A 24,525-nucleotide genomic window follows, 5' to 3' on the forward strand; every position below is an offset into this window, starting at 1 on the left:
TATTGTTTGAAATTCCTCCTGTAATCACTGCTTCTTAGTGTTTTCTGTATGATTTCACCTGCCGTGGTGTCAGTCTTGCTCATTAACTTGGACTTGGACACATGGACTTACTACAAGGAACTACAGACAAGACTCAACTGACTTGAGACTTTATAATGGACTCGACTGGCTTAAGGCATCACCAGGAACTAGTCTTGACTGACAGCAAAACTGGTCTGAACTTAACGGACTTGAGACTGACTTGGCTTGCCTTGTCTCGACTGCCTTAAGGCATCAACTTGGACTGGTTTTGACTTCAACACTGTCAGACTTGACCAACTTGAGACTTCCAAGGTAATATCCGTTAACTTGATACTTGCGTGTACTTGACTGACTTCAAACTAAGCCTCGACTTCTCTCGACTGGCTTTGGATTGTCTCGGGTGACTTGAGTTGAACTAAACTTGGAAATTTTCCTTGTCTCAAGTGGCCTGAGACTTGGAATGGACTTCACCAGTTTGAGATTTGGGAGACTTTGAGACCTTTCTTGAATTACTGAAGACATAACTTTGAGGATTTATCAATACCATGTACGCAAAAGTTTGGACTTGCATACTTGGTAGTTCAGACTTAACAAGTCTTATTTTTAAGTATGAACTCTGGAGGACGGAAGTTACGCTGACAGCCGTTCTAAAATTGGAACAGCAGCGTACTTGATGACATCTGCGACATGGACTCTGGGATATCTGGGTACCACACAAGCTATCTCATGATGCATCCTTGATAATACGGGTGCAACAAGAACACATCCGGGTATTTGGACTGTACTCGGTCAGATGCGTACTTTGACCTGGAACAGTACTTGGTCAATGACTGATGACGTTTCACAAGTCCACCGGGACACATATCGATAAACGCCCTTGGACATGGACTGGTTGCAAAAGTGAAGTGCAAACAAAAGGGGAGTACAACAAACACCCAGGAAGTAGCACTGATGGAGGCATTCAGCACCACCACCGCTCAGGTTATCCCTGCAAAACCAGATGGCAGCAGTTTCTGTTCGTCGACCCAGTCGTCTTGCTAAAATTTAGATTAAATTACTCTCAGCTCAACAGTTGGTGTCACCATACTGATTTTCACTACCCATCTGTCCTCAATATCTCCACAAGAGAAGGTCTCCCCTCACTAAGCCGGGCTCGTGATCATCTTAACTCCCACTACATGTGAGTCACAGAGAAGCCTTCCCACTTTTAAGAGGAATGGATTTAAGCAACAGCACGAGGAAACGGGACGTACTAAAGACGGAAATCCTGGCGCGACACAAACTACACTGGCTAATTTGTTTTTTAAAAAGTGGGTCACTCGTACCTGGGGTTGTAAATATAGGCCAGTACTCCAGGAGGTGACTCTAGTCTGCTGCGTAAGCGTCCCCACCCCCGCCCCCCTCGGCTAAAATGGACCGAACAGCTCCTACTTGGTCCCAGGTGAACTCCCCAGACTTGTGCTGAAGATGTTTACCTGTATTGTTTCACGCTGACATTCAATAAATAAACCTTGGGTGAGACTAACACCCAACCCACTAACCTGTTGAGGCCGCTTTCCACTTGCTTTACTGCAGGTGTGGGAAGTAGGGGAAAGAAAAAGGAATTAAAGACGGCTCATTGTTGCTGATGTGATCTCAGCAGTGATCGCGGGTCAAACCCTCGTCAGCTCTACTCGTAGGGCAAAGGCCCGAACCTTGTAAATTAAGAGTCCACCAGAAGACTGTCTGCTTACACCAAATTATCTGATCAGATTCAAGTCACGTTCATACAAATATAGCCAATTCCTGATTGAAATGGGACTGGATTTCATTTAGACAGCTCTCATACAGCTGCTTGTGATGAACAGTTCAACATTTTTGGACCTTTGGCTGCTTCCATGCTTTGAAAACGCCGTCAAGGCTGTGGATTTGGTTACGACTCTGGCTATGACCCATCAGTTTTGTGAAAATTCCCAGTTTGAGATTAATAAAGAAACTATCCATCAGTACACACTGGGTATAACTCTACGGTCAAGCTGCAGCTGAGTAGTTATGTTTTTTCCTGAGTTAAGCTTGTATTGAAGCTACTTTATTGCCAACACCTGTCTAGTACGAGCTCCAGACATTAGAGCACAGCTACACGTATGCAGAGCTCAACAGGATTCAGCCTGAATCGCAGCTGAAGAGCGAGCTGTGATCGTATAAACAGCCACAGCTTGAGCAACGGCAGCCGGAAGGAGAGGCTGCAACTGTGCTCACAGCCGGTAGCTGCACCCGTTTGGAGATTTATTTTAAATAAATAATGATCATGTAAAGTGTCGCATTATCTTTCCGTTTTGTAGAATCTGCAGTTTCAGATTTAAAAGTTGCTAAATGTATATGGACTGGGCCAACGGTCCAGTTCTTTCTGGATCACGGGGGAATGGAAATAAAGGCAAAATATGGAAGCAAAGGGAATTAAATACTTTTGTGTGGGAACGCAAAACTTACTGTATGAATATATAAAATATATAATGTGCAAAACCAATGCCGTTCCCATTAGGTTCAACACAAATGTTAGCCTCTCGTAGCTGCTGCCGTTCAGTAACAACTGCTTGTAGTGACGACGTGATCAAGGCGCGAGCTGTTCTGTTGTACAATCTCAGTCCTCACACCACTAGCTAACCCTGAAAGTACCTGTTATTAGCATTTAGTGTTACCCCCCTGAGCCATGTCCACATTTAGTACCAAGTTGTTCAAATGGAGAATAGTATTAGCCAAAGTAGAACCAGGGACGGTGACTAGAGGTTGGGATTGTCTTAAAGTCCAGCTCAGGGTCTGTCCCTTTTTGTTCGCACAACATTATTTTGTTAAGCCCAAGAAACCTTTGTCTTAGTCATAAGTATTATTAGTCATTTCCACTGTGTATTACATAATGAATGCCTCATACCTTGGTGCTTAACAGCCAACACGAATCCTACAACTGAGCTGAACGAACTGCAGCTTCTTCTGCAACATCTTCTAAGTCCTGTTTTGATAAAATGCTCGACACGTTTTTTTTCAGGACAGTGACCTCCTCAAGCTGCGTCTGGATCAGTGGAGTCAATGTCAGACAGTGAGAAAGGTGTTATTACTGGTTGGTCAGCACACAGAAAATGACAGAACATGACACACAGTCTTCCTCAAACACTTTTCCATGATCAGCGTGGATGTGCCGCTACTCGACTACACAGAGCAACGATTCTATGACAGAAGGGACACGACGACTAGAAGCTTGCCACCACATGGGAAACATCTGGCGTGTCCACAGTCCATGTAACGCACTACAGGGAACGAATTAAAATACTACAACACCTGATTCCAGGATAGGTTTTGGAACATCTCCACCACATTTAATTTGCTCTTTTTTAATTGTTTGTTGTTTTTTTTTTTGTGAAAGAAAAAAAAAAATAAAGACAACGAAAAAGGTTAATCCTACAAAGAGACATTTTTCCTCAACTCTTAAAACTTCCTAACTCATAAATTCCAATAGTTGTGACACTGGAAGCAATGCATAAATGTGTCAGTCTTTCATTCCTTGACTGATAAAAGGGGACAAGGGTGTCGGGTCTGTTGGGGGCAATGATATGTTGGAGGTCATACATAGTGAACAGACGAGGAGGGAGGAGGGCCGACCGGCCCGGTCTCCCACGCCTCGACATCGAAGTCTTTTTGTGACAGTCTCACAGTCTTAAAGAAGGTTGGGAGTAGAAGCGAGGATGTAAACTAGGACGCTGCCAATCCAGCACAGCTTTCCCCCCCTTCCTGCAGCCAGCTGGCTGCCTCCTGGGTCATTGGTCCTTACTGGTTCGTTCTCCAAAACTTCCTCCTCCAACTGTGCTGGAGCAATCTGGCCCAACAAATGACTGGCTGGAGAGAAGCTGCTGCAATGTCCTCCTAGGTAGGAACGTGTTCTGGGTGAAGAGAACGAGCAACGAGAGCAGCAGAGGGCGTGTTTCGGGTTTACAGGACTGAAGTGTTCTAGCGTGAGCAGAGGTCTTTTGGCAGATGGCACTGGTCTCCTTCGATGCTGAGTATCAGGGACACGGGAACATTCATAAGCCCCTAATAGATCTTTTGATTGCCTATCCCGGTTTATGCGTCACACCAATTGGTGATCACCGAGGACAAAAACCTCAGACACGTCAAGAAGCAGCGCGTGACAACAGGCTAACCGGCCCAGCCTCTGAGTGAAGCCATCTAGAACAGCTATGAACACTTTTCTCTCCAGAAGTGATTGTATGACACGTCATGAGACTGACATCTTTTTTTAAATATTCTGAGGTACCCTACCTAAGAAGTGAGAGAATTACAACCTGCAGCAGCTTCACACTGCGCAACGTTGCAGGAAACAACACCTGTTCACCTTTACACTCAGATTAAAAGACACATGGATTATTACTGATACCAATGTGTGAGCTAAAACTGGTAAACAGGACGTGAACTTACTAGAACTAGTACGTTTACGAAGAAAGATCATCTTTTATCAACTCTCATTATTTTGCTGAACTGGTTTCACTTGGATGTTGCCGGTTTCAATTAGATGATGCAAGCAGAGGCTGCACTCGGTAGAAATGTGATCAGTTCCCGTCACGGCTACGGTGGATGTGCAGTCTTCTTACACGGGCTCTGTGCACTACCTGTTTTGCAGCATTAGACAAAGCAAGCAACTAGCTGGTGAATATATTGGGCATTTAGTATCTAAAAGACCAGTTACGTAAAATTGTGCTACAGGGATGAATGTGTCACAATATCAGCTTTGCGTTTCCAGATTGTTCAGAAATATAAATTCAAGCAATTTTAAAAAGGTAGAATGACGTCTCCTTGATGCGACCACCACCTCGTGTCTCCGTGAGGTTAACTATCACTAGCAGCAGCTAGCATCAACACTTCCAGTCGATGTAGCGTGCGCTGAAGAAATAGCAAAGCCAACTGGAGCCGGACAACCCGCGGCGGTCACATAGGTCATCATGGCGCCCACTGATCTCATCACTCAGCATAGAAGGTGACCCGCGTGCCGTCCTCCCCAAAGTCTACGTGAACTTTAGCGGGATACAGCGACACCACACGTTGGCTGATGAGCAGAAGAGGAGAGGATACGTTTTTTTGTTTTTTGTTAAGAAAGCATATTTTCCACATGCTCCTTAGCCATGTTTTGATATATCTGCCCCCCCTCCCCCCCGCCTAAAACCAGACTGGCGTGAGTACACTGACTAGAAGTAAGTAGGTAAAATGTGTTTTTGTGATTTGAAGATGTTTTGTCTGGCGTGAGTCCGTCTCTTGAGAGAAGCGTAGGGGGGGGGGGGGAGGCCTTGAGGACTGGATCTGATATGAAAAGCGAAGGAGACAGCTCAGGTGGGAGCGCCGATGATGATGATGATGATGATAATAATAGTGTCCTTCTGTACAAATGTAAAGCTTCAGTGTCCGTCTGGTAAGGAGGCGTGGAGAATTGCAGGAATGGACTGATGCTGGTATCTGGCAACGAGCTCAGGGAAGGAGAAACACTTGGAGGGTCATGACACTTAAAGAAAAAAAAAAAGAGTGGAGGGATTGAGATACATGTTAACGAAGGAGGGTGGATACCCAGGGGAGGCGGGGCGACGGCTGCGGTGCATCTCAGATGTGGTACAGTCCCAATGGATCCAAGGTGAAGGGGTTAAAGGAGGCGTCGGCTTTCAGCGAGACAAGAGTCTGGACGGATACGAGAGCGTTCGACCGTTCATCAAGTGATGGACTGCACGGAGTAGAAAGAGGGCGACGGACGAGGGGAGGAAGTGCCGGCACAGCACTGGTTTTGGTATACTGGTTTTGGCTGCAAGTTGGTGAGTCAGTCAGGGCTGGAGGGGAGGGTGTAGGGCGAAGGGGGTCGGGATCTCTTGTCATGCGGGGACGTGGGAGGTCAAATAGGTCTTTCGCGAGGTCTTCATCTTAACTGCCATAATGCATGGTGTTGCTGGGGATGACCATCGGTGAGGCCATGGAGATGGCAGCACCCCCCATGGTGAACTGGTTGGTGACGGGATAGTAAGTACCGCTGCTGCTGGGACCCGACTGGCCTGTAGTGGCTCCTGGAAGAGGGGGGGGAAAACAGAATTACATCCGTGAAGCCGTTAACCCTTTAAGACCGGATCACGCATCTATGCGTAGTTACCATTAAGGCCGGCAAACGCGTCTGTGTCATTTTGAGCGTCTTTTTCGAGGCACATGGCCAATTATATGCACTGTGATTGGCTGAAATATTCTTGGGTGAGTGACAGAGATGCTTAGGGATTTTTTTTTTAAACTCATGTGACTAATAAAACGCTTTGTGATTGGTCGAAATAAACCTACACGTGGAGTATGTTTTGATCGAAAATTTTAAACACCGTGCTAGCGATCCGTCACGGCTGACTCAAGTGAAGGAAGTGATATTGACGAAGTAATTGAAAAAATAGATCTTTACTGATTTTCAAAATTTTTGGAGTTTATTGATTTAAAAAAAAAAAAGCATTTGAAGATTATGCCCTAACAAGTCAGTCAAATTGAAAGCCAAAGAAGTAAGCTGTCAAATGCTTTTTATCTCATGTTTTTATCTGCTACAGAGCCTGAGAAATTAAGGTTTAAGTGTTGACATATTTTGAAAAACCTCAGGTTTTGAGAGGGGGTTTACAGAAGAGTGTTTAGGCCTGAATGGGTTAATAAAATCTGATTTGAGTGTTTCTCTTGCAGGTGGACTTACCCTGGACAATTCCTGTGCTCATGATGGAGCCCATCCTGGAGTGGGTGTGGTTTACAATCCCTGTGTTCACTGCGACCAGAGAGGAAAATACCGTCAAGGATGTGTAGGAGTACAACAGATTTTAGCATTTCGCTTCTGTTGGTAGCTACTAAGAGCCACGTGGATGCCATAGGGGTCTGTCACAACACTATCATTTGTCAGCTGTCAAGAAATCTCTGCTTTCTGATTGGAAAATGTTGGCTGAGGTATGAATAAGCAGCTAAAGATGCAGTCAGAGCAGCTGGGATGCCAGTAAATATAAACCAAAGATCTAATATCTTCTGAGAAGCACCGATACGTACCCAGGGGGATGAGGTTGTTGTGAGACACTGACGGACCGCTGCCTATGACTGTGCTGAGGTCATAAGCTGCAGGCATCCCTGAAGTGGGGGAAAAAAAACAAAACACGTAAAACGAATCAATCAGCATTTACAGTAAACCGAGATCGCATTTAGCTTTCTCGTCACACGCAGCTCTCGTCAGAGTGTGGCTTGGTGACGCTGTGTGGTTTAGGTCAACGTTAGCCACATTCAGGAAGGAGGTGGGCACTTCGCACAGTCAGACGTGAGAAGGCAACCTCCAAACAAACATTATCATCACGAATAACAACGCGCTGCCGGTTGCGCAACAGATTGAATGTCAGAAAACGAGGAGGTTTGTGAGTAGGTCTGCCATTCAGTCTTTTTATTCAGGATTTTCATTCAACAAGAAGATTATATACTGAAAAAATAAAAAAATAAAAATATCTATCTCACTCCCGGGACAGAAATGACACGTGGAAACATGTTTTTATGCAGTCAAGACAAGTATTAACTCTTTACTTAAATGTTTTGCAGTGTAAGTGGTTCATACGTCTCTATGCTAAAGTAGCACACACATCCCACAGCAGCACATTAAATGAGAGAAGACGAAGAGATTAAAGGGACATGATATAATCGTTCACGGGAATATACAGTATAGAACCAATTTTAAGGAGAAAGTGGAACAAAACAGTGTCTGTCGGGGGTTAGTTGTGATCATAATTAGCAATGGCTAAAAGCACTTTCAAATTCGCCCTCTGTGGAAAAAAAAAAAATCAACCGTTCAATTAAACAGAAAAACCTGGAGGACATGTACGGACTTCCTGAGAGAGCGTTCCATCCAGGATTAATTAAGTGTGGATGGATAAAGTGTGCGCTATCATCTTTTATCTATTTGTCTAACCCATCGTTACGAGGTTTAAGATTACCTCTGGCGTACTGGATCGTTTTATCCTAGACCAGAGGGTGTCAAACTCATTTTAGTACAGGGGCCACATAAACCCAGTTTGATGTCAAGGGGGCCGGACCAATAACACGATAGCGTATTTACCTATGAATAACAACAACTCCAAATGTTTCCCTTTGTTTTAGTGCAAAGATGTTCATTATGAAAATGTTTCCATTTAATGAACAACTGGATATTTCTTAAGAAAAAGAAATGCAATTTTTGTTTAGTTCTAGGTCTCAGTGTTGCGTTGTGTCCACAACTCTTACTAAATCCGTGTGAACCCTTGGAATAGCAATTACTTTTATTGGAAAAATTGCAGGTAATGTCTTCAGTGTAATTTTTGCAATCCCGCGGGCCAGATTAGACTCTCTGGCGGGCCGGTTTTGGCCCCCGGGCCGTATGTTTGACATGCATGTCCTAGACAATTGCTTTAAAGTTAGTTATAATTAGAGAATGAATTATTGATTTAAAATATGTTTTGAGAGGACAAAGTGACCTTGACTCCCAAAAATCTACCGTATTTTTCGGACTATAAGTCGCACTTTTTTTCATGGTTTGGCTGGCCCTGCGACTTATACTCAGGTGCGACTTATATATTAAAATATATAATTTCACGTGTTCGTTATTTTCACACTGACAGCCGCGAGAGGGCGCTCTAGGCTTGTGTGCCAGTATCTGCTACTCCTTTTACTCCTGCGTAATAGCGGCGGTGCGCCGTCTACCTCCGAAGTTCGCGGAGTTGCTTAGAAGTGACACAGAGGATGAAGAATTCAATGGATTTAGTGATTTGGAGTGAGATCGAGAGTTTGGTAAACTTGTTATGTTGTTTATGCTATAGTTATCTGAATAGCTGTTAACATACCAGACACCTATTCAGCCCGTTGTTCTATTGTTAGTACTATAACTTGCCTTTCAAGATGAAATGTGTTCTTGGTCTCCGATTTTATCAAATAAATTTCCCCCAAAAATGCGACTTATAGTCCAGTGCGACTTATATATGTTTTTTTCTTCTTCATTATGCATTTTTTAGCTGGTGCGACTTATACTCCGGAGCGACTTATAGTCCGGAAAATACGGTAATCAGTTCCTTGAGTCCTGGTTTACACCAACTTTGAAGACATTCCCTCAAGGTTTTGAGTCTTTAGATTTCACATTCAACAGAACAGGAGAGGACAGCGACCTCTGACGTCCTAAATCTAATCCCGTTCCAGTTCATCCTTGGGTCCAGGTGGACGTTTATACCATATTTAAAGAAATTTAGATGTGACTGCCCTAATTTTGCATTCACAAAAATGGGCGGACAATAGAGAACCCAAAAACATAACCCTGCAGAACCAAGATTTAACAGGTTTTGCCAAGTTCAAGATTATGGGTAGCACCACGTTACTGGTCCCATAGTGGAGGAGAGCTAACCTGGGGCGTGGTGATGATGAGGGCACTCATGTGGACAGAAACCTAAGAGGGATCAGGGGTGACCCATTGGCTAGATAGGTAGGGCACATTAGTGCAAATACTCTAAGCAGTGAATTATAAAATGTTCCAGACTCGACGCTTGAGTCTGGTGAAATAGAACAACTATGAAGACTTCATGTTCTTACCTGTAGATATCCTTCCTTTCTCATTTCTATTTAATTGAAAGGACATCCACTCTATGAAACCAACTGGAAACCTGTCAAGTGATTTAAAAATCTGATTTCTTGCCATTTCCTGCCTGAAACTGGGAGTCCCTGATACACAGATGGAGGATTTCATCTCCCGGTGTTTCTGTGTGTTCACCTGATACAGCCATCCCCTGACTCATGCTGTAGGCCCCCGTGTTCCACATATTCTCGGATGGGGAGGTGTAGTGTGAGCCAGGAGGGGGGTTGGGGGTGGTGCCTGTGTACCTGCAAGTACATTAAAGCACATTTGAATTTAGGCCACACAGACAGCGCTCCCTACCACACACACACTTTAAACAGTTTGCGAGCAACGTGATGCAGTTTTACTGGTGCGTTTACTGCAGTCGAGACGTACGCTCACCTGAAAAAGGGGTTCTTCAAGTCCAGGAGATTGCTGGACTTTGACCCCGTCTGGTCCACCTGGGCAACAATACTGATGTCGTAGCTTTGTCTGTTGGGAAGCAGATTCCTCGACATGTTAGTACTAATTACATAATCATTCTGTCTGCGTACACGTGAGACCTGCAGCTTTTATCAGCTAAAACTGACTTTATTTTAACAATCAAACAAAGATCTGAAAGTCTAATGATTCTACAAGCATCTGAATCAGAACGATAAAGAGGCTCTAAACCCCAACTAAAAAATAACCGTTTTTAATTTTACATAAAGCTGGACAGTGCATTTGCTCTTTTCTCTTTGATTTCGTCCGTTTGAAACCTTAGATATCTGTGGCTTTCCACGTGACACGACATGTACCTCTTGTTGGCCACCAGCACTGCAGTGCCGGACAGCGTGTCCCCAGCCTTGGTGAAGAGGGGAGACTGCAGCAGACAGCGCACCTGGTACCAGTGGGTGAGAGGCTCTGTGGGCGCTGTGGACAGCCATACTGTCATCCTGCAGAGAGAGCACAAGGAGGGTGGGTGAATGAGGAAGAGACAGCCGCCTGGTAATAGTTTAACATACAGTCTGTTCTTAGATCCAAAATCAGAGCTTGGCTGACTTACACTGATCCCATAAACGCCACGTCAAACCAGAAAGCCAAGCCGTGCACCAGGCCTGAATGCATCATGTGGAACTTAAAGGGAATCTCTATCCTGCAACCAAAAGCAAAAAGACTTGTTCATAAATAAATAAATAAATGAATAAAATGTCACACCCTTGCTCGTATACAAACAAATTCTCACACGCACCTGTAAAGATCCTCTTCTTTGGCCTCCAGGAAGTTGACTGTGTGTTTGACCGACTTGGCCATCAGAATACGGATATCAAAAGTGTCCTGCAGGGAGAAAGAGCAGCAACAAATCCGGTTTCACGCTGCTCAGATCAATCACTGGGGTTCTACTACTGTGAGCCTCTTGCTCGGTTCAAATCACCCAACATTACAGTCGGTCTGTCTTGGTCATTTGCACCATGCAAATATGTAATTAAATATCATTAAAAAACTCATGTATATGTGTGTGTGAGATGGAGTACGTACCACAATTGGCTGACGGAAATACTCATCCACTGCTGCCCCCCGCAGGGCAGAGAGGTCCACGCCATGGAAGGAGGGCTGATACCTGCGGGCAGGAGAAAGTCAGATTTAGTTTCTATGTGCTGTATCATTTCTACAACCACATTTTTCACCTAATCTCAACAATACTTGGTGGCAGAGAAGCTACACTAACTCTACCTCCAGATAGGAGCTGTTTTATTTAATGACAACGCATAAAACTAAAAAGTGCTCTTCAAACTACTTCTTCAGTTAAATATTAATAAAAATTAGTGAGTGCACGAAACGTGCTGCCTCAGATGTATATTTTTACAGATTCAAACTGAAACTGAAACTTGTCTAATGGCAAATGGGAAAATAAATACAGTTATTTATAAATGTTACATACTTCCCCTTCTGAAAGCGACAGACCTACTGGCGAGAGATGGTGCCAAATTAAAGTTCATGCTGCTTGCATTAATGTTTTTATAGTGGGCAAAAATACAAGTATAACTTTAGGGTGTGAAAGAGCCTGTAATCTGCCCCGGTCACGCTGTTGTACGTTTGTGTGTGTACTTGTATCGCTACCTAGTATGAGTAAGTACCCAAATGTAAGTACTTGAGCGTATACTCTACAAAACAGTGTCCAATGTGTCCCAGATCACCGTGGCTAGTGGGTTAAGTGAGTGAATTACGGTCCGTCATGTTGGTCAATCACACTTATATTTAGCACGGTTCATTCGAGCTCTGACTCTGGAAATTCATGTCCATAAAATGACCAGATGACGCTGAACAGCTGAAGCTTAATGTGCTCGGTCTGGAGGCGGCGTTCCTCCATTGTCGCTCACTGCAAATACACCAGATCTTTATCTCGTACTTAAGGTTATAAAGTTGGCACCCTCAAATTGGCCAGTCTTCAACAGGTCACACAGCAGTTCATGTTACCGCTGAAAGCTACGTCCACAGGACACAGTAGAGGGACAAAGAGTCTGATTGGCAGTGTTCGTATCACAGTATACACCCAGAGTGGTAAAGCTACACACCTTACACCGACTGCTCCGAGCCAAAGGTATTTCAGCTGCTTGTAACGTTACGGAACCAGTTCGTCAACCGGTGATATGCAGAAAGACTAAACCGGTTTGAAATGTAGCAGAAGAGACACTGCCTTCAATATGAATTTGACAAAATAAAAACTGAACATGAGAGCTGAGAATGTGTGTATGTATAACCCAAGTGTGGGATTTGCATCAAGGTGTTGGTGAAGAAGTTTAAAACCTTCCAGGTTTCTTTGACACCTGCAGACGAGACCTGACAGCCTTGTAAACGCTCTCACATTGGATAAATAAATGCAGGTAGTTCTGAGTTGTCCTGAAAACGGTTGGGTTTGGTGTGATGGCGACTGATTAAACCTAAAAACAAATGTTGCTGTGATGTTTTTGGTCATAGGCCTCAAATGTTTTTGTGTGTGGGTTTATTATAAGTGAATAAAACAGAACTGGCACAATAACAAAGGAACCTATTTTTAGCTTTTCTGCCATCAAGTGACTGTAGAACATTTTTTAAATGAATAAATCATCAGTTTTATGTTTCCTATTATTCCTATGTTGGAGTTTTCTCATTTAGTTGTTCAGTTCTTCTATTAATGACTGCAGCTTTGTCTGTTTTTCTATTTTTAGCTATCTTAGCTCCTCTATTATTTTGGATTATTTAGACCGTTGCCCACATAGAGTCACGTGACATTGCTATCTTTTAAAGCAAAGAAAAAGGTATGAACAACCATCTGGACAACAACCTACTATCACAATATTCCTCTTTTAGTGAATCGGAGACAGACATCTCCTGAAAGTCCCCACAATCACATACTGAAGCCTTTTTACATAAATGAAGTAAATCTGAAGAGTTTTAAATACAAAGTTAACACAAACCTCATAAAGTGCTGAGAAGATTATTGGTAAAACCTTTTTCATCCTTACCAGAAGTTGGCCTTAGTGAATTGCTCCATGTAGAGCTGCTCATCTGTGAAGGGGGCCAGGTGGACGTCTCCGATGGTGGGGAACATTTTACCTGAAACACCCACAAAGAAGAGGACGGTCAACAAAACTAATTCACTGACAGCAACTCCCGCCACATAACGCTTTGATTTTCTAAACTGACATCATTCAACAGTCTCTCCTCTTCCCTTAACTTTTAAAATATTGTTAATATTATCATTCTCTGATCTCCGACTCACCGTTAGGTTTGAGAAACTTCTTGGCATGCAGGTAGCTCTCCAGCATCCGCTCGTTGAACAGCATGTAACCCATGGGCTCCGAGATGATGATATCAACCTGCTCGGGCAGCGTCACCTCCTCCACTTTCCCTGGGATGACGACTACACGCTCCCCTAGACGGTTACTGTTTACCAGCACCTGCAAGGTAGAGGACGTATTGACTGGGGCTGCATTTGCTGCCTACAACCATGGACTGTATATAAATATGCACTGGCCAAACTGATGGTATTTTCACAGGGATACAGGCAGTGCCATCTTGGGAGATTGGAGCCAGAGTCTGTGCCATCCTTTAAATTATTATTATTATTTTTTTTTTACATTTATTTTAGTTTGTCCAATCCACTAACATAGGGGAGGTGGAGTTTATGACCTATACTGCAGCCAGACACCAGGGGGAGCTTTACTTGCTTTGGCTTCACTTTTGAGAAGCGGCCTGTGTCCATCTTTATACAGTCTATGCCCACAAAAGACAACCGAGCCGCTCCCATTGTCAATGAATATGAATGGTAAGAAAGGCTGTGCCAGTTCACTGATGATTTTTTTTATTTTTTTTGTGTACCTCAGCGTGCTGCGCCATGGTGCTGGCCTCCACAGCGTAGACCTTCCTGGCTCCAGCTTGGGCTGCAAAGAAAGAGAGGATCCCCGAGCCACAACCCACATCCAGTACCACCTGGGGAATAGAGAAGGGTAGGCACACCGTCACCACCATTTCCATTTAAATGCTGAGCATCAGGCCTGGAAATTTGTCATTTTAGGGTCAAGGCCTTTTGTCTTGTCAATTTTTTGAGGGCACAAAGGCCATAAAATAAAACAATGATTTTAAGTCCATGTCTATAATGAATTTAATGTAAGGACTAATGACGCTTCTGTGAAGGATTGGAGTCTCAGTCGAAACTGTCAAGCAGGTAAAGAAACATCGATTATACTTTTTTATGTCTGAAGATAAGAAACTATTGAACCGATCTAAAAAGAATACAAAATGAACCGTATCAATCTGAGTGTTGCTTGTGATTTGTCCGTCTTGTTTTTACAGGTGATTATGTTTTTTTTATTATGTTTTTATAGCCATTTTATAGCTGTCTTTTTAACCTGTCTGCAAGCCAAGTTTCCCTTTGGGGACACATTAAAAGCAACTGAACTGAACTGCACAGGAAATTATGAAGTCCATCACTCACTTTAAAAAACTGTAAAATGTATTAAACCAATCTCCACCCACAACTTTTGCTCAGTTGACACCAAATGTGCAAGAGCATCTTTAGACTGTCCTCAAAAAAACTACTACACGGGTTTTTGATTGATCAAAATTGAGCCTACAGTGCATCAAAATGTTGTTCTGTAAACACATAGGCTACTGATTAACCCTTAGAGCCCAGACCGATTTCTCAATCGAGGAAAAATTATGGAGGATATAAAATAAACTAAATAGGCAACAAAGAAAATGTTTTATTTTTAAAAATAGCACTCTTATGTCATTTGCAAAACACTGAAACGCCATGACACCACTGAACAATATCTGGCTTACAGTTTGTTTTTGATGTGTTGTTAAATAGCTAACGATCAAACTACAGCAGGGGTTCTTCTTTGGCTTGCGAGCTACTTTTACATTGACCAAGTCAAAGTGATCTACCCATGTATATACCAACAACAACAATATCTATCTATATATAGACATATATCTTAAGTCATATTAATTGTTGCTACCGCGTTAAAAGCTCTATCCATCTTTGTTTTTATTTTTATCAAGTAAAATTTAGAAAAATAGCAGTGTCTCTTTAAGAAAGAAGTTGTGCGTGGCTGTGGATGTAGGCGCCGCTGAACTGAGGGCGTGTTGCAAATATAAAGTAAAAATAAATAAAGATGAACGTTTGTCTTGCTGTTTGTTTTGGAGGTGCAACAGATAAATGATTTAGACTAACATGTAAAACTTTTTTTTTTCTCCAATGGCACGCCATCTACCCGCACTACCTTCGCGATCTACCGATCTACATGTCAGGCTCGAATCAAACCCACCACTGATGATGAATGTCATCAAAACACGCTTTTTTTCCTCAAAAGACGCAGGTGTCAAATCTGTGTTAACAGGAAAAAGGCAGACTAGAAAACCGCAAAACCAACTGGGGCAGTGCGGGCAGGGCATCAAGGCCACCGCGGCCTTAGAGTAGATATTTTTTTCATGGGCCCTCGTGAAATTCCTGCCCTGCTGAGCATCAACTTAAAGACAGATGTTTCTGTTTGTAATAAAGAACAAATCAGGTGCACATGGGTCAGTTTCAAATGTACTGTTTGCCTTCACTGTTGACTGTATCATTAACCCAACAAACCCTTTATTTAATGGTCCATGTGTATAGCAGGAGGTTACCTTGTCCTTAAAGTCAGTGTGGTTCTGAAGAATAGCGCGTTGGTAAGTCCCTGTCCGAACATAGTCCTGCATCATGTTTTGTTGCTGGGAGAGGTAGCCATAAAACTATAAACACAATAAAAGAAATCGGTCATGCATTTATATGAAGTCAATATTGTGCAAGCTGAAGACGTAACGAACAAGGAAGTGCAAAAACATCTGAACCATGTGGAACGATTGCAATATGGATTACAGCCAATTTTACAATCTAATATCTAAGTCAATTACTTTTATTTATATGAGAGGAAAAATACAGCAAGTGAAAACTAAATCTGAGCCTCTGATTGGAGGAGGTCAGTATTTAACAGCTGAACCAGCAAAAGCATAGTAGACACAAGGATCGAACAAGGAATCATTTAATAATGATATCTTTATATACATTTCTTCATATTGGATATCAGTTTTTTCCCAACCAAGAAAAGCTCTTAAAGCAATAATTTATAGGGCAGCTCTGCATTCAGTGTCCCCAAAGGGCTCTTCTAATGCCTCCTCGCCGCTCCAAACAAAAAAAAAATTATAGTCAGTGAAGATTCAATCATGAAATAATGAAATTGAAGAGACAAACAATTTTCTTGAGAATCATCGAGGCTTGTTCGGACCGGTTTGTGTGCGCGTGTTCCCCTTACCTGGAAATACTGTACAGCAGAGGACTCCTCTGTCCTCTCGCTGAAGACCGAGTGCTCGTTAAGATGTCCACGACAGTTCTTCAGGAGGTTATAAAAGGACTGAAAGTCTGAAGCAGAGCACAAACACTTCAAGTTGTTTTTTGTTGAATTCCGAGGTTTTTATTTATTCTTCTCATTTTTTAGCAACCGATGCACTTATATAGAGGACAAGTCATCACACGTTGTACTCTTGTGTTGCTATTTTGTCCCCCAACATTGTTTCGCCAAAAAAACAACAAAACAAGTCATTGCCGACAGCCCCCAGGATGAGCAAGTGCCATTTGTGATTTGATTAACGGTGTGCTCCTCATCCTCCAGGTTGCTACGGCAGGGAACATGCTTTTTTTATAATGTTTGACAGTTTTTTTTAAAGACACGCCGTTTGAGGATCCGTATTTATTGGCGTGTTTTAGCCACCGATAAACACAGAGAAGACGTAGAAGACCTGCGGTTTACTCGAAATAAAACAGCTGAGTGAACGAGGCTGCGCCTGCCTTGTAAACCATCGGGTTCCGCTTAACCAGACTATAAAAACTCAGAACTTCTCCGGAAATTTAACCGCTTGCACTTGGCCTGACAAAAAGTGACACTGGGGCATTAGTAATTCTGAGTTTGTAGTTGACAGGAAGCAGACTTGCAAGAAAAAAAAAAAAGAAAAGAAAAGAAAAGAGAACTAAGAAGACATCCCATTATGAATGGGTGGTTTGCGTAAACCCAGAAACAGAAACCTCTTAGATATTCATCAGTCCACAGTTAAATCAACCCCAGCAGAGATTACTACAGAACTGTGAGGTTTTGAAAAAAGCCCACAGTGGCAGCGAAAGGCTTAAAGGAAATCTTCAGATAATGCCTGAGCTGACTCAGTTTCCTATTGAATCGACAGAAAATGCTCGTTAAACTGTTCAAACTTCCTTTGGCTCGTATATTTCAAAGGGTTCACTTACTTTTCCCACCAGCAATATGAACGTTTAACGTGTGTGTGTTCAGCGAAGACGCACAAGATTCAAACTCTTTGTGTGGCAGTAGTTTAAGAGCGTTGTGTTTGTGTATTTACAGACTTGTGGATAAAGATCAGTTCCGGTTATTGCAAAGAAAACAAGTAACTCCAAAGTGCTTTTTTGTAATAGTCGTATTGTATTCGGGTGTCTGTGTGTGTGTGTGTACCTGCAGGTGATGAGAACTGCAGCAGGACGCTGTTGCAGCCCAGTGTGATGATGAACGACTGCTTCCCCACGCGGCTGCACTCCGTATCCCTGGAAACCGAACACTTGAACACACTCGCCTCCTCTCCTGGAAAGAAAGGGAGAGCATGGAAAGAGTTAGACTACACTTGCATTTCTCAAACAAAATAAATAAAAAATAAAATAAAATAAACCCCAGTGTGCTATTGCTGATGAAAGTCTGGAGATTACAACGTGTCAGCGCCTCGGCCGTAAAGCCCACTAAAAAAAAACGGTAAACGCCTCGAGCAAAATCATTAGCAAGAGCTAATTAATGGATACAAATGATTTTTAAATTATGAATGCCTGTCAGCATTTTGCATGACAGGCAAAGTGAGTGTTTTTTAAAGCCCCCACTCACACGTTTAGCTGATAATTCTGCTTCAACACAACCCGGTCCTGTGTGGGAGAGCTGAACACAATGCAGCTTCATTATGTCCCCCGCTGCTCGTCACACACACACGCCGCAGAGGAACCTCAACAAACGAAGAAATGTGGTCTTTTTTTAAAACCCTGATAAACGGCAAATTTACAGGAAACCCACACGCAATGATAATTATTTTATAAAAAGTCCTACGAAGCGTCTACGTGAGTTCACACTGCACCTGCTGATGATATCGGTGTGCGCAATTTACATTACCGCTTTGCATACAGGTCGTTGTCTGCGGAGGACGGCAAACACGCGCGGCTGGATACAGTTTTAATTCTTCTACTCGTGTTATTGTCTAGAAACACAACTAACAGTCCAAAACTAACCCTCTCTGTAGCTCTCAGCAACTAACCCTACTGTTTAGCAAGCTCGTTACCTGGGGAAAGTGTGTCATTACCTGGATTTATGCAGGAACAACCAGCATAAAAAGTCACATACTCTTTAGAAAAAGCTCTACTGTAATAACTACAGCTTCTGTGTGGTGGAATATTTTGCTCAGTGCTGAAATTAAAGCCTGGGTGCTGACAGCAGCAGATATTACAACTAACCCCAGTTTAAAAAACGTTCTCATACACAAAAATAAGCAAATATAGCCGAAAAAAGTCCAAGCAATAAACCTCAGGATGGAAGAAATATCACCTAAACAAGCCTCACAGAATCCCTTCAGTAAAACTAGCGCTATGCAAATATTTCTCCAGGCAGTGAAAACATCCTGGTCGTGCAGCAGGCCCAGTCCGCGCTCACGTAAAGCGGCCCCGGCTAATCCAGCATCTATTAAGGGATTGAGAGCGGTGCTTCAGATTTGGAGAGATGCATCTTCTGGGAGGAGAGCCAACCCGCGCACCTCAAGCGGGGTTTTCCTCTGAACCACTTACGCTGCTCCGCTGGACAAGCGACAAGACGGTTCATAACAATGAAAGCTAAACATCCATCTCGGTGACGACACGGATGATCCAGGTTAAAAGCAGTGGCAGGCGGGGAGGGGGGAGGTGTTAAAGGTCCGGCGTTAGATGCACTTTTAACCAGTTAATGCAAGTCCCATGCGTCCCCAGGATGTGTCTTTCAAGTCCAAGCTCAAATTGAGGAACAGATGGTCCATTTTTTTTTACCACGCCTTGTACGGTGAAAGGTCTAAGCCTCGTTCCAAATGGGGTGTTTCGATGCCTGTAGCTTTACAGGAGGGGCTCCCCACGCCTTTTATGGTCACGCAATGAATATCCCAGTGAAAACACAGGAATTTAAGCGTTACATGTACACGTTTAAGCCAGCCAGCCGGGGGGGGCCAGGCTTATCACCTTATGGCTTCCTCATGGGCTGCAAACCAGAAACACTTCTTCAGACACAAGCACCTTTTCACAGGACGTGACAAAGGGAAAATTTTGTGCGTCTGTGTCATCAAACATGACGCAGAAACTATGAACAGAAGTGGACAGACGTTTCTTTCTTGTCGCCGCTAATGTATAAATTATTACAATTACAAAATACTATACAAATAGAGTTATGGAAAAAAAAAAAACTACGAAGATTGATGCAGATTCTTTCAATTAAACTGCAACTTTTTTTTTTGTAATGAGTAAGTAGTAGGTAGACAAAAACCAAAACGCCACAATTAATGGCTCGTACACCAATTTGGTATAAAGATGAATAAAGAATTAAAGCAGCAGAGGCTCAGATTCCCTGACTTTTAGTCTCTATAGAGAGCCGAAGTCCCGCCCCCTCTACTTCCGGGTCATGGGACCTATCTTTCGAAAAAATATGAACGGGAGTTAATGGAGAGATCATAATTACTTTTTGGTCCCGTTCGAATTGTGGCATGAATTTCACATATGATGTGTGTGAATTTAAAAGATAATTTTTCACGTCAAGAGATAAATTGTTTGACGTAAATAAGCTGAACAACATTAGGTTTTGTATGAGATCGCTTAGTGAACTACATCTCTCGTCTCGAACAACGTACGTCAATAGAGAACTATGGCTGTCTCCTTGTTGAGCTTCACCGTCTTCTTCCAGGACGAAGGCAGAAGCATCAAACGAGGGGACAATCATTATAAATCGGGTCATGTCGAGAGCTGTAGTCACACGAAGGGAGTTTTGGTCGGTTCTGTACGCGCCAGCATGCGCTTGTAGTTCGTTTAATTACGTATTTTCCATAGCGTTTTACTGAACTATCTTGCGACAAACTGTGACATTCTTGACATGTAAAATCATTTTTTATTCTGAAAAACAACATATGTATAATCCAAGGCACAAGTCGATCGGGACCAGAAAATAATTTATCTTTCGCCATAGACTGCCGTTCATATTTTTTTCGAAAGATAGGTCCCATAACCCTGGAAGTAGAGGGGGCGGGACTTCGGCTCTCTATGTGTGCGTCAAGTTGCAAAATTATACTAGTGTTTTTTTTCCACCCCCACACCTCTAGTTTGTTTCTGATATAAATCTGTCATCTCAAGCCCACGGTAAGTTAACGTCATGTCCTAAGGTACTTTTCACATGTCGATACTATTATGACAAACTGTCTGACGTGTGTAAAATTAGAGAACTTGCCCTTTAATGACAACATGGGGTAATTTATTTTCAAGTAAACCCAGTTATAATGAAAACACCTCCGTTAAATACCACGAGCTCATGCTAAAGTTGCACAGATTTCCCTCTTCCTCCTGTACTTCTGCATTTCCCCATGAGAGAAATGAGCCTTCTGTCCCGACGATATCTGGAACCCTTAACTAAATGACTCAGTGCAGCTGTCGTCTTTGAACAGAATCAACGTCTTCCTGACTTTAGCAGCTCGCCTGACAAACGGGGACAAATGCAGCGATAGGGGGGGTTCTACATCACCGACGTACGCCGTGCTCCCGATGTGACAGGATCGGTGCATGCACGGCAAACACGGACGGGCTACAGAATGACCGCACCCTGATAAATAATTCATTTTGACCTTGGGATTTGTTGTTATATAAGAAGAATCAGAGTATGTCCTCAATGTTGACTTCCTTCGCTGTCGAGCGGAAAGTCGTTCTAATGAGCAGCTGTAAAGATTAGTCCAATAGAGATTGTGAAACCCTCTTAATTGGAAGAGACCGATCACCTGTAGTCGTGAGAAGCGCAGAAGAGCAAGACAGGGCATAGTAGAGAAGTGGCGTCTTCCGTGAAAACTGTACGACCCCGATTTGGGGTTGTACTGCTGCTCTAAAAGGATAGCCAGTTTAAAACATGCTTGAAATTAGTTGTATGGGTGTAGGAAATTTCACGTGTGTCTACGAATCACTGCAGCTGAGGAAGTAATGCTGCAAAAACTCCAACTACTCAGGGACATGAGTTGGAAGCAGGACTTCCTTCAGGACAACAAAAGGAGGATTTCACTGTTTTTCCGGTGATCTGTTGAATAACAAAAGACATGAAGTACAAAAGTCTGGGCTGAAAAAAACTTAACCAAGTTACCAAATCTGCATTTTCTTGGATTATTCCCACATCAGCTATTTCCATTGACCAAACTGCCATTACTGAAGCACAGCTTATTTCATTTTAAAACACAACCAACAGGCATTTAAGTAACGTAATTCGAGGAAATCCGCGATGCTTCACACGTTCCTCACACACTGCGATGCTCTCCAACACCTGGAAACAGATGAGAGCACTTTTCTTAAGACATTGTTTCGTTGCGTTTGTGAGAGCGCAAACGTCCAAATCATCCAGGCCAGACTTGAATAATACTAATAGTTTGTTACGAATAAATTAAATTTGGGGACTTCTGTCGGTTGGGGCCAAGGCAGAAAGCGTCAGATTTGAGGAAGGATGAGGAACTGCAAAGTTGCTTACCAAAACATTAGGCACACTAGGGAAAACAAATGCACTCTAATTATAACAAACATGCACTAAATCCCCCTTCAAGACTGTTCTTGTGTTCGTTTTACGTTGAAAGAACATATGAAAGGAGGTAATCTAACTATTTTAAACAAATACTGACCACCGTAAAGCTCAAGTTTTAGCGCAGAACTGTTACTGGAGTACTTTTGTAATACAAATATTAAGCGGTGTGCTCTTTTTAGAGCCTTTCTATAACCTTGTACAGTTTCTTAAGATCCACAATATGATGTGGATTAAGTATTTTCACACATCTCTAATGCTTTTCCTCCAATATGACTTTAAATGTGCATTTTAGAGGCACTTTTTCAAATAACAAAAATACCCTTTCCACGCCCCCATCTCTGTATTAAACGCGACAACTTCAAAAGTCTGCATTGAATTCTTTTAAAAAAAAAAAAAAACGTGTGCTTTTCTTTAACTTTAGCATCACAGTAGAGGAGGCCAGCAGCGCGGTCGTTTCTATTCAGCGGGACATCCCATTGAATGCGGTGAAAAGACGCGGAGGAGCGGCTCTGATGCTGCCTCCCAACAGGAGGGGAAGGGGGCGGCGGGGACCCGGCCTTTGTTCCAATGATAACAAAGATGAATGCATAAGTAATGAGGGCCCGGCCTCGCTACGTCGCCGTAAATCCCAAGACATGCTCTATAGCCCCTGTATCAACCCAAAAAAAAAAAAAAAAGAAGCTCTAAAAGTTGAAAAAGTGCTTTTTATTTCATTGAAGCGGCTAACGGCTAAACACATAGCAACAGCAGCAACGGCGGTAACGGCCGTCCGTCCGGACCGCAGCGCTCAACGGCGGGTCAGGAGTGATGCCCTCTGCTCCGGAGCCCCAAAACAATTAATTAAAGCTACTACAAAAGCTAAAAACACGCAAACGAGCCTGCGCGGGACGCATGTGTTCATTTACGGACACGCTTATAAGACAAAATATACGTTAGAGACACATTCAAGGGCAAAACTCGCTCGGATGTGAGCGCACGTTAGCGCATCACCGCTGAAGCCTGGCATTGTTTAACTAGCATTAAAGTACACATTACTTAGCTGCGCCGCTTACGGATGCGACTTACTAAGCTACGTTGTTTGGGCTCAGCTATATTTTTGTTGTGGTCTCCCGAAACATATACAGTTAGCATAAAGTTAGCAAGCCCGGGGACGAAAAAGCCAACGTACGAACGAAAATTCTGGTTTTAACGTCTCCCTCGTGACAAACAGGGGGGAGGCGACGTGGTCTCTCAAGATGGGCTAGCTCCTTAGCGGCTAACCAGGCTAGCCGTAAAAGCGTTAGCACTGCATATAGCGTTAGCAGTTAAGAGAGGCCGACCATGCAAGGGGCAGCCGCGGGGACGACTCACCATTGGAGAGATTGATTAGGGCAGCGTCCTGTGAGCTTTTCACCTCTAACCGCAAGGGCTGCTGCTCTGAGTGTCGCTGTATGTCTCCATTCGCGTCTCCAATGGAGAGGAGCCGCACGCCTGGGAACACCGAGACCGCCATCTTCGATCTGGAAGTAGAGACAGGTCGGTGGCGCTCACATCCAACCACGCACTGCTCTCTGCTGGAGGCAGACCGGGCATCGGCGTGATAAGCCGCGGCAACAGCGCCCCCTGTCGACAAGAAGCGGCCACGGCGTAAACACACAAGTACACAATACGTCATGACTTCCTGCCGACACAGGTAAATAAAAATAAACAACCAAGAGATTAAAAAACACAACAAAAACACTGTGGTAATAATTTAATGTGTTCAAATAATATACATATAAAGTAACACCTTAATAATGTGATACAAGTGCAAGAAAATAAGCTATTTACGGGTAAAAAATTGGCACATTGGGCATTTTATTATGTTTTCGTTATATAACAGGAAGTTAAAAAATATATTTTTTTTCCATTATGCTAAATTAAAATTTTTGTTTCATTCAACCAACAATCCAAAACCAATGTTCACCATTATAGTCATAAAAACAGCAAATCTTTGCACTGAAGAGATTAATCTATTATCAGAACAGTTACCACTTAACTTTTTGTTGAATTACTAATGAAGCGATTAACTCACTGTTGCAGATTAATATAGTTTGTTACATAAAAACAAGATGCAAAGTCCGAGATACAGCTGATAAAGAAAATAACCAGGGATGATCGCTCATCATTTAGGCTCCTGTGTGTGTGTCAGAATGAGATGTTGGTAACAAGTGTGTGTTGATTGTGCTTGCTGTTTTGGAAGGAAATGCCAGTGTGGTGATGAACAAAGAGGATCTTTCAATCTTTCTTCATGTGTTGCTAAGCTATGTCATAGAAACATACACCAAATTAAGAGCGTTTTTGGATAACTTCTGGGCAACATTCGTAAAAGGCTGGTCTTCTTTTGTCTTCAACAGCAGCGGTGCACATGACAGAAATCCACATTGGAGTGATCGGGCGTCTGCTTGAGCGTTTTGCACTCCTTCGCGGCCCTGCAAAGACAAGGACAAATTTGCAGGGGTGTCTTGTGCTTTGCAAAGCGGGCGGTGCGGTGGT

The 24,525-nt window shown here is 43.0% G+C and overlaps 1 protein-coding gene across 1 annotated transcript; it reads right to left on the reverse strand.

Moving 5' to 3' along the window:
• Nucleotides 1-3,337: 3,337 nt before the first annotated feature.
• carm1 (coactivator-associated arginine methyltransferase 1) lies at nucleotides 3,338-23,665 on the reverse strand (the record flags this gene model as incomplete). Its single annotated transcript, XM_084571514.1, has 16 exons — nucleotides 3,338-6,089; nucleotides 6,740-6,808; nucleotides 7,081-7,158; nucleotides 9,803-9,912; nucleotides 10,049-10,138; nucleotides 10,444-10,581; nucleotides 10,692-10,781; nucleotides 10,878-10,963; nucleotides 11,165-11,246; nucleotides 13,132-13,222; nucleotides 13,389-13,566; nucleotides 13,988-14,098; nucleotides 15,788-15,892; nucleotides 16,453-16,559; nucleotides 17,656-17,781; nucleotides 23,362-23,665. 16 exons carry the CDS (start codon nucleotides 23,663-23,665, stop codon nucleotides 5,950-5,952), a joined length of 1,905 nt encoding a protein of 634 aa, XP_084427640.1. The 3' UTR covers nucleotides 3,338-5,949.
• Between the last annotated feature and the right edge of the window lie 860 nt (nucleotides 23,666-24,525).

The sequence above is a fragment of the Chelon labrosus genome, assembly GCF_963514085.1.
Source record: "Chelon labrosus genome assembly, chromosome: 21".
NCBI classification, from domain to species: domain Eukaryota; kingdom Metazoa; phylum Chordata; class Actinopteri; order Mugiliformes; family Mugilidae; genus Chelon; species Chelon labrosus.